The following is a 10,924-nucleotide window of genomic DNA, read 5'->3' on the forward strand; positions in this document are numbered from 1 at the left end:
ATATGAGCATCTTCCATCCTGGAGGATCCCTAGGATCAAAAAACCAATAGATTTTCAAATAACATTCTTACCTATTTCCTATCCATCAAGCTACTATAATAAAAAATGAATCACTTGGCCTACAAGAGGTCTAGTCAAACACTGTGCTGCATTGCTATTCTCCAGAGCGAGGGATCTGAAAGAAAATTTAAGATTTCAGTAGAGTCTTCAGACTAAATTTCCTGACATTCTGCCATCTCGGCTACATAGGAGGGCACCATTTTCTTCATGCCCACACTTGCATGTTCACCCCATCATGCTCTGTTACTCTCCATGGGCTCCAGTATGTGACTCCCTTGCATGCCTATCTTGTGATAGACCAGACTCTTTCACCTCTGCTCACTCTTGCCAGCATCTTCATGTCTATTTATGTAAATGTTATCCAGTGAAATTTCTTCCTCTATAACTTCATGTGTTCCATGTGTATGTTATGCGGGGTAGACTCCACAAGGACCTTTGGGGAAGGACTGTAGCTTAGTGACAGATCATGTTTCACATGCAAGGGGTTTCAGGTTCACCCGCTGGTATCACAATGGAGGGCTGTTAGGAATTCTGGTTGGCCAAAAATGTCATCCCAGTTTGAGTTAAGGCAAAGAACTGACATATATGCTTGCTTCACAATATGTTATTGGGAGATACTGAGCTGCCCTTCATTGATCCTCTATTTTCCCCCTAATATTTATGTGATGCTTTCACAAGGGAAACTCAAAGAAACAGGATTGAAGTTAAAATAAAATTTCAGTTAAAACACAGCTATCTTGTCAAGATGGTCACCATCATCTGTGACATTTTTATTACATAGCTGATAACATCAGGATGATTAAATCAAAACACTCTTGGTAATGTTTCTGACAATAAGATTGAAGAGTAGCATAAAAATACCAGTCATAAGTACGTATAATAATAAATACCTTGAAATACAGCTTTGCCATCTGTCCCATCAGTCCAAGGGAAATCCATGTATCGTGGATCTTCTGAATGAGTGATCAGTGAAAGTACAGATCTGCATTTGGTTGTTCATTCACATTGCATCATGTCCATGTTTACTCTTCTTTTTGTAGCATTACAAATAACCCAAACTGGAAATACATAATGGTTGCAATCCTATTCCTAACTGATATGATTTTGGACATCTAACCAGATGCATAGCTGTCATGAGCTGGTACCTCTCTCCTCCATCCTCTCTCCTTTTCCTTTCCCAGAAGATCATGATGAGAAACTTTGACCTACAATCAAAGATGGCCAGCCAGGACTAACTTTGTGATATAGGGGAGTAATATAAAAGTTGCTAGCAAGAGAGTTTTATTGAATTTAGACCTTCTTATTGACAGTTGGTTCTTGATCATATCAGGAGTTGATTCTAAACCAAATTCTCCTCTTTTCTTTCTCTGCGAACAGAGCTTAGTCCACCCTTTGAGAGGGTAATGCTGTTTGTGGGCTAGATGAAAGGTAGGTGTTCCTACCAGGCATTATTTAATCAGTCTGCTCATTTGACTGGACATCAGACCACAGGAACGGGACACGCTTCTCCCTCCAACCCCATCCCCTGTTCTACCATGTCTCCTCTCAAAGATGGCCTGGTTTTCACCAGCCACTTGGCTTATCTCAAAACTTGTTAACCTTGGAATTTAAAGTAAGTATTTTGACCTCTCATCTTCTTCCTTTTCAGATTCAGAGTTTGAAATGCCCACCTTGGAGTGCTGCATTTTGGGAGAAGTAGACCAGTTCTTACACATAATTCCGCCATTATATCTTGATCATTGTATGCCAGGTTTGAATTTCCAGTGTGTAAAGATGAGCTGACACAATTAATATGCCTGGTTGTCTTTCCAAGCTCTGTTAGGCAGTATTTGGAGCAGAGATTTGTAGTTTCTAATTTCAAACCTACTACTCTGCCCGGGAGTATGTGGGTGTTGCCCTCTTTTGCTGGCATTTCTGCAGATTCTGCTCTGTCAGCAGGGTTACTAGAGCATGTAAAGAGAGAACAAACAATATTAGGAAAATCCCTATTGGCAGAAAGATGACCACCAAATAATTTTTCATGCAGTCACGATGTATATGACTGGGTGGGAGAAATTTCTGTAATTCCAAGGGTTCAGACTACATTTGCTACACGGGAATGGTAAGAAAGTTAAGTGCATGAGAAGACCTTCAGTGAAAACTGGTGCTTGCCATTGCATGGGTTTCAATACAAACAATCACCTGAAAACAGATAAAGTGTGCAATGACAGATGGGCCTTTAATTTCATATACCCACCTTTATTCAACCCATCCTCTAGCTAAATACACCACATTCCATCAAAGGCTCCACAAATTGTCTTTTTTTCCCCTCCTCAGACTCCAAAGTCAAGAGATGCTGATAATTATGGCAGATGGGTGACCAGCATTAATCCTGGCATTCAGTTCTTATCCAGTGATTTTCCCTGCACTTACTAGTTATAGCTGGTGCTGGATTTTTGACTACCATTGTGTGTTGGTTAACATGAATCCAGATGGTCAAGAAAATATTCTGAAGTTTTGGCCTGTGATCTGAAAAGTTATGTAAAATGAATCCTTCTCAATGCTGCATATAAGGCTGAACATAGTTTGCTACTGTGACCTTAGCAGTGCTGTTACTTACCAAACCTTGCATGTTCTCAAGCTGTGCCTCTTGGAAAAATTTCATGCAATATCTCATATGATGTGGCAAACCACATTTTATTTTTAAACTTCTAAAAGACATAATTCAACACAGAAATAGGATAAAAACATAGACAAGAGAATTGTCTTTTCATAACTTAGATGAGTCTTAACCAGATTTTAATAGACAGGGACAACAGATTCCAGTTCCTAAAAACTGGTCACCATTCTGAAAAGTGCTACGTTCAGTGATGGTATTAGAACATGGAAATGAAAGAAAAATATACAAAGACCAAAAACTACATCATCTAAGATAACATCAAAATGGATGAAGTAAATCTTGAGCAACTTATAACATAGGACAAATCAGCAATAGATATTACTATATTCCAAAAAAATCCCTACAGTGGGAAGGCTTCTTTCTTTCAGATGTAACTATGAAATATAGCAACTTTCCAGTTATCTTCAGGCTGTATATAATTTGGCTGAAGATTTAAAAATAATATTGCAGTCTTAATCCAGTCTTTCTTCTCTCTTTCTTATTGTTGTCCAGTGTCAACCAAAGCCTCTTTGAACCGGTCCATCTCAAGACACACACGCTGTAAAAGTCCTTGCCTCTTTTATATCAATGGTCTGACCGATAGGTGGGGAAAGTTTCTGTTCGATGAATCTTCAGTGGACTATCTTCTCCAAAACAGATCAAAAGGGGTAGAAGGAAACAGCAATACAACAGTCAACTATTCTAGATATAGTGTCTTGAAAATCAATCTTTCTAGTCCTAAATCCATCTTTTTAGCCCCAACACTTAAGTAAAGTGGTTTCAGATTTTCAGGCTTAAACATTTTGGGGGAAGAAATCCATTCAAGAGGCAGAAAAAGCAACCTGGGGGACCCCCCCTCACTCTTCCTTTTTTCTGTTCTTTGCAGCCAGCATTGCCCTTATCTGTTGTGGTTGCCATAATTTAAAATTAATAAAGCTCCTCCCTCCCTCCCTCCCTCCCTCCCTCTTGTACTTTCTCTCTCTCTCTCTCTCTTTTTCTTCATTGCATGAGACAAACTGTGATCACCTAGCTAATATGATTCCATAAAGCTAATCAGAACTGGCCACAGGGAGGCCAAATGAAACTTCATTGACATCATTCTGTAGTCCTGATCCAGGTTAAACCATATTAGAATGGACTGAATATTCCAATGCCTGTGGAAGTGCACCAAATACATCCTGGTGGAAGAAGTTACAGGCTTAAACCACCGACTTTTGCAAAAGGTCCCAGATATTTTTGTGCCACCAGGGTAGCTTTCAGGCAGAGGTAGCTGTTGGGCTGATCTCTTCAGCATCACTTTGATCATGAGAAAAAATTTGTATTACCATTTATCAACCAAGCCAGGGAGCTTGATCAGGGAACCAACAGGAGACTAGTTGGTCCAATATAACTGCTACCTTAGGCTTACTTCCTTGCTCTGAGCAGCATTCAGAATAGTAAATGTTCTAGAGTTTTTTTGAATTTTGTCTTTCCTCCCAAAAATCTTGCCTGGCCTCCCTTCCTGTCTGCATGAGATTGCATCTCCTGCTTCTGGTCCCCCAGACTTGCTGTTTCTGCCCTCTGCATTTGACTGTCTTACCTGTTCCCCTGTCCATGCAACATGCTTCTGGTCCCTTTGAATCCCATCCCTGGTAATGAAACCTATGTCACAGCAACAAAACCTAGATCATAGATCATCTCTGGCCCTTTCAACCAGCTGTTTTCAGGTGCAACATCACTGGACTCTGATACCCTCCCCCCAAAAAAAGAACTAGCATCAACCTGAATGGCAGCAACTGGGTGCATTCTCCCCATCCCATCTCCACAAATTCTTTCACACTTTTTTGAATGTCTTTTCTCATCCCTACCTGTGCCAAAGATGGAAAAGAAAATTTTTAAGGCCCATAAAATGCTGATACTTCAGTCCAGCTCTATGCACCATTCTATCAACCTTTATTTTGTCAACACATGACCCTGCAATTTGCTAAATTACTTGAGTGGTATACAGCCTCCTGTGTCATCTGAACCCACCAAGGTGTGTGCTAATGGATGGCTTCCAAACCTCAACAAGCCATAGGTTCTGGATGATTTCAAAGCCAACTCTGTTGTACGTCTCCCTAGGTTCAGACAACAGGACAGGTTGTATGCCAGGAGGGTAATTAGGAAGATTGTGTGGCCTACACGCAACACATGTGGGGTGGGGAAAGGATACCACCATGGCCCACAGTCATTCAAACATGGCTAATAACTGTGCTCCAGCTGTAACAGAGACAAAAATGACAGCAATTTATCTTTGCTGCTTTCTATCTGTTCTGCATTTGATGAGAACAGGAATTATTACAATACCAAAACAGGATTTCTTGAAAGTCATGGTAATGTGTAACAACCTCATTAGGAATCAAAAATGGGTCAGCAGTCCAGTAAGCCATTAGCTAAACCAGAACCTCTTGTATCACAAGAGTGAAAAGTTGTGCTTCTGCCTCTTGCAGCTATCGTCAGAATTCAGTACACTTTGAAGAGTGAAGGTGTTTTCTTAAATTTACCTGTTTAACTTATTGCTGTCTTTCTTTGAACCTTCTTTAAAGTATTATATTAATGGGTTTCTGGTCTCTACTGGATAAGAGTTTTCACTAGTCTTCATATTCCTGATATTGGGATTTTGAATGCAGTCCTTAATACATGGGATAGAACCCAAGTGAACTCAGAGAAACTCAATTTCCCAGTCTCTTTCCAATGAAAAGCTGTAGTAGGTATCACTGAGCATACTTTTCCTAGCCACTAGATGTCCTTCAGAGATTATAGGAGAAGCTATTAACATGCTGCTGTCTGTATGATGAGGAGCTGTAAAAATGTCATGTTCACTCGCTGGTAAAAATGTTCACCCACTGGTAGAAATTAAGATGCCAGGGAGAGAAAGGGGGTAAAATAAAAATTCTTCAGCAAAATCTCCTATGATCATGTGGGAAGATATATAAACTAATGCATCTGCAATGCTTTTGCTTATCTCTAGAATAATTGTAAAAATGGAACTAAGTAGCGATTCTTCCACCGTGCATGAAAGCATCTGAAATGATCTTTCAGTTTATTAATAGCTTTGCCTTGGTTTGGAATATAAGGCTTAATAATTCCCAGGAGCTAATATAATATTTAAATGGTCAGGAGAGAAGAAGCAGGGGGAAGATCAAAGAGCTACCTACAACATCTAGTGCAGCTCGCCAAAGTATGGGTAGTTTTATCCAGAACAAGGTCTGGATTTATAATCAGGGAGGGTTTATCCAGAACAAGGTCAAGATTTATAATCAGGGAGGGTTTGATTCAACACTGCAATAAATGCCCCTTTATTTTTAGTTGCACTAAAATAATAGAGGGGTGTCTTTAAATCTGTCCATGCAGAAACTATTATATATATAGAAGGAAGATCATCATATAGAAAGGAAGGTCAAGATCAGGCCACATCCCATGTAGAACCTCCTGTTTTTTCCATGGTACCACAAATCCCCGTGAAGGAAAGTTCACCAAAGCTCTGAAGACACATCACACATGCACTCTAGTGAATTCCACCAAGCTACTGGTGGTCATCAAATCTGACCCAATTTGTGCAGAGAATGTATAAACATATTACTGTCCCAATAGATCAGGAGTGGATTTTCATTAGCTCCATTTGCCCTGGTTTGGTGACTGAGGAAGCCATAGATGGTAGAACCCTTACACTCTGGCCTTCCACATGCAACTTCCGTGCTTTGCTGACTTGTGTAATATGTACAGTATGCCACAGATGTACATAATGCTTGTGAGAATAATGTAGGTCTCTGCTCCTGCAAGGCATGTGCTTCAAATCTAAAATTCAGTGATGGAGGGAGACAATAAAAGGAGTGGAGAGGAAAGTAATAAGGGATAAATGTTTGTCCCTCCTTTGTTTTGGAGGAGAATGAGGACTGATGAGGAGTTAAGCCACAGTCATAAACAGGTGTAATTTGGAAAGCAGCTTGAAGGGCTGCTTCTACTATTATATAGATGCAACCAATCATTCTTTTGAACTGGAATTTTTTTTAGGCAAATATGATGTGAAGCCTAGATAGTATTGTAAATGTCATCCAAGGGATGATTAACATTATCTATATGTTCACTGAGAATGATCTTCCAATAAACTAATACAGCTTCCTCAAATGGAGGCACAGTATCACTTAGGTAAACTTCACACTTATATGCTCACTTGTCCCTCTTCCTCCTGCCTCATTTGCTCTCTTGTTACCTTCCTCCCCTCCTCTCTAATTCTTTCCCTCACCTCTTGCTGCACGGCAAGCCATACTTGCCACTGCATCCAAGTTGACAAACCATGATTTGCTTTTGTTTCTCCCAAACCAAAATTGGAGACCATGATTTGAAGTTGGTTTCCATCTTCATGTAAACCATGGTTTGCTGACTCAGGTGCAATGGCAAATTATGGTTTACCTGAAATCAGGGAGGGAAGCAGAGCACCTAATGGGAGAAGGAACAGAAGGAAGAACTGTGCATGTAATGTCAAACCATTGTTTAGCAATGCACAGGAGACCAACACTTTGCCATATTAATAATACAAGGGCTCAAATTACATCAGCTTCCTACCTTGTAGGCCAAAGAGCTGCCCAGTGCTGTGTTGCCGTGTGATGTGCTGCCAGTAGGCACTACGGGGCAAGGGGACCATGGTGCCAAGGGAAACAGCCCGGTCGCTCATCTTCATCTGTAGCTGTAAAGAAGCCCCACAGTCACTAGGATGATCCCAACATCTCTAAATTGTTGCATCAAATCCTAGTTCAGGCTGATAAAACAACTCTGTGACATGTTCAGAGCAACCATATTTCAAAATAATTTATTGCTGTCTGGAAAACATAAGTGAATAATTAGCATGAATGGTCTTTCCATGCACGTTAACAGTTGCATCACAGTTTTGCTTGCCATCACTGCATTTCTGAATTTTATTGACACATTTGGTAGTGTGGCAGGGGCAGAGGGGCTTGAAGAAAAAAGCAGCAAATTACCTTCCCCTGTTATTGACATTTAGCTAGGAGCAAGTCCCACTAAACACAGCAAGATTTACATTTGAATAGACGTAAATAGGACTGTACTCTAAGTTCTGGTTTTTCTATTCCGTTCTCCTTGTTGACCTTTTCCTCCTGAGCACATGATCAACTGAATGTCTTATCGAGCCTTAACTTATACGGAACATGCTATAGACTGAAAGGTTTAAAGTCATGCCCTTGTCTTGTTTCCTTCCCTTCTTCCAAGCTGTCCTTGGGCACTGCAATTCTACAAAGGAGAGCTGCTGAATCTTAAACATGCATTCTCACCACCACCACCACCATACTGCAGTTTCCAAGACTGTTTGCAGGAAGCCATGCTATTTAAAATGAATATAAAACAATGGTAGATGTGTTGGTGAGACAGTCTCATTCATAATCCTTCGGAGGAGATGGTCACCCAAGCTGCTGCTACGCAATCCATCCTGACTGATAGAGAATACAGTTGCTTATGTTTCTCCATGCGCTGATCTCCTAGTGTGGCTTTCAGAGTTACTTAGGTGTTCAGGGAATTGGTGCAGTTCCATCCTGTTAGCTGTGATTTAGTTGAGCATCAACGTGCCAGTGGAGTGGAAATCTTCTTTAAATGTAACCCCAACCACATGGCTTCATTCTAAGCCATAGATTGACTTAGCCACAGGACGATGCCATAGAATGGCCACTATCACCATCCAATACACAAGTCCAGAGGGAGGAAAATTGGAGGCTACTGGATTTACTTCTTGTGGAATCTATCTGAGTCTTCCACCTGGCAGAAAACAGGCCAAGGCCTATTGGTCAAGGATGATTTTGAAGTTAGTGGGAAGCAAATTCTTTGCCCCTGGTCTGTGGTTTCTGTATTTTACTCCACACCATGCTGGGAGCCTTAAACACACAATTTATACTGATAATTTTAATCTTATATTTGTAAATCAATGTATTTTTTGTATTTTTGTATTTAATGGTAATTTATTATGTGCTATTGTATTTCAATGTATTTTATCGTGTTGTAAGCCACCCCGAGGTTTCGGCAAGGGGCGGCATAGAAATGTAATAATAATAATAATAATAATAATAATAATAATAATAATAATAATAAAACTGTCCTTGTCAGCCTGACTGGGTTTATTTGTCAGTCAGTCTACCTGTCTGTCTAAACCAGGGTTGGCAAATGCTTCTGTTGCTCTTGTTTTTCTGACATATCATTGTGTTAACAACCGAAGTAACATGCACGGCCAGCTAAAGGGGACTTGCCGGAAAACTATCACACCCAGAATCTAAAATTATCTAGCTGCACCACTTACTTATTTTTTACACCCACGTCTATGTTGCGAACACTGAATCACTCCATACAATAGAGGCTCCCACTCATGCCATGTTAAATATGGTCCCTCAAGTAACGCTTCACCGGGATTTAGTGTTATCCTACAATCCAGTACCATGGAAACAAGTCCAAATCTATTTTAGGAATCATAGCACTCTGAAAGACATTGCATTTAAAAAGAAAAACATTTCTCAGAACACGCCCTGTGCCACCCCCTCGTTTCAGACCAATCACGCTTCCATTTGGTGAAAAGGGGATTAGCGTAATCATTTTTAATTCAAAGTTCCTAAGCTACCCATATTTTCAAAAACAGTGATCTTTAATTGTCCTGTCCTTTTAATTTGTTACTGTACAGATTCTTCTAGTCACTGGGTTTAGACCTAGGAAAGGCATAGTGTTCCCTAAAGCTATTAGAAAAGTCAACAGGTCTGTATAATCCTTAACCTTCATGTATAATGGACAAACCCCTTCGGTGGGAATCGCATTCCCTTTGTAATCTTTTTAAAATTTTATTCTTGCCCTTATTAATCCAATGTTGTTCTTGTTTTAATGTATCAGCAACTCTAGAAGTAGATAGGAGCTGTGTTGGTTTTCAGTCCCTGATAACCTGCTTTTCAGTCTCCAGAATAACTGAACAATCCAGTCCTGTTCAAACAAAGCATTCCCCTTTCACCTGAGCTCTCTGAGTAGACTGTACAAGCTTGCTGGTTTTGGTTCTTTCTCTGAGTTTGCTGCTCCTGAAGACTCTTACAAAATGATTAATGTTGTAAGCCGCCCTGAGGCTTCGGTGAATGGGGCGGCATAAAAATGTTTTAATAAATAAATAAATAAATAAATAAATAAATAAATAAATAGTTTTTATGTTTACACCACTTTCTCAATGTTGGCACCGTCTAATTTGGTATTTAATTCCATATTTTTGCAATGTCTTGGTCTTTTACCTACATCCTGATCGCTTGAGTTATTTGCACATAACCCTTGTTCTCTTGCTTGCTTTGTCTTTCCCTTGCTTGACCTTTTGCTTGCTATACACATGATTTACTGTTTCAGTTTCAATTCTGCCTTCCATGGCTTGTCAAGAAACTTTTGCTTCCTGACATACTCTTCCTGTCTTGTACAAGGTCAAATTCACATCTTCTTCTTCTTTGTTTGTTTTTGGTAATTTTAGCGATCCAGTTCTTGTAATACTCTGATTTGGCAGGAACATCACTAGAAGCCAGGAAAACCAAATCTGTCTAGCTGTCTTATAATTCAAATCAGTTCTGCATGATCAGTTTTTTGGTGCAAAAGTAAAATGCATTAAAATATATCTTTGATAGAAACAGGGATTTTATGTGCAAAACTAAAAATGTCATTCATGGGTGAGTTTTTAACTAACATCCAAAGGGCTAAATCAGTTACATAGAAATAAAGTGGTAATAATGCTTCTTGAGGAGCAGATATTTTAAACTAGCCGTTGTTGTCCCATATTCTTTTTCTTTACATGTTATAACTGACCTTTGTACACCAATCTCACCCATCTTTACCCCAATATGTAGGAGCTGCATCAACTTACACATGATGCATGATTGTTTTTTGCAATTAGGCAATTTTTGCAAAAACCAGTCAGCAGATCTGCCACAAATAGTTTCCTTCCACAGGATTTTAAAAGCAAACACAGTTAGTGACTTGGCTGATAACATCATGTATTAAAAAATGAAGAGATGTAATGTGCTCACAAGTGCAAAAGGAAGATGAGCGCATGCTCAACAGAGCTTCCCATCTGTAAAATCAAAATCCGAACTTATGGTTAGAAGGGTAGCCTATGGATTTTGTGTCATTAATGCTGACTGCTGGAGGATGACAGGCAGAACTAGCAAGCGTACCATTGAGTTTTTCATGCTCTGT

At 39.7% G+C, this 10,924-nt stretch overlaps 1 protein-coding gene across 1 annotated transcript in view; it reads right to left on the reverse strand.

Annotated features, from left to right (window-relative positions):
- Positions 1-2,717: 2,717 nt before the first annotated feature.
- The window catches only part of DOK5 (docking protein 5), a 57,543-nt gene continuing 49,336 nt past the window's right edge, over positions 2,718-10,924 (reverse strand). The window contains exons 6-8 of the mRNA XM_044455166.1: positions 10,903-10,920; positions 7,283-7,403; positions 2,718-3,342 (exon numbers count right to left, since the gene is read on the reverse strand). Of these exons, the coding sequence (XP_044311101.1) occupies positions 3,284-3,342; positions 7,283-7,403; positions 10,903-10,920 (198 nt within the window). The 3' untranslated portion in view covers positions 2,718-3,283. The remainder of the gene's footprint in view (positions 3,343-7,282; positions 7,404-10,902; positions 10,921-10,924) is intronic.

The sequence above is a fragment of the Varanus komodoensis genome, unplaced genomic scaffold, assembly GCF_004798865.1.
Source record: "Varanus komodoensis strain SLA01 unplaced genomic scaffold, ASM479886v1 scaffold8, whole genome shotgun sequence".
NCBI lineage: Eukaryota > Metazoa > Chordata > Lepidosauria > Squamata > Varanidae > Varanus > Varanus komodoensis.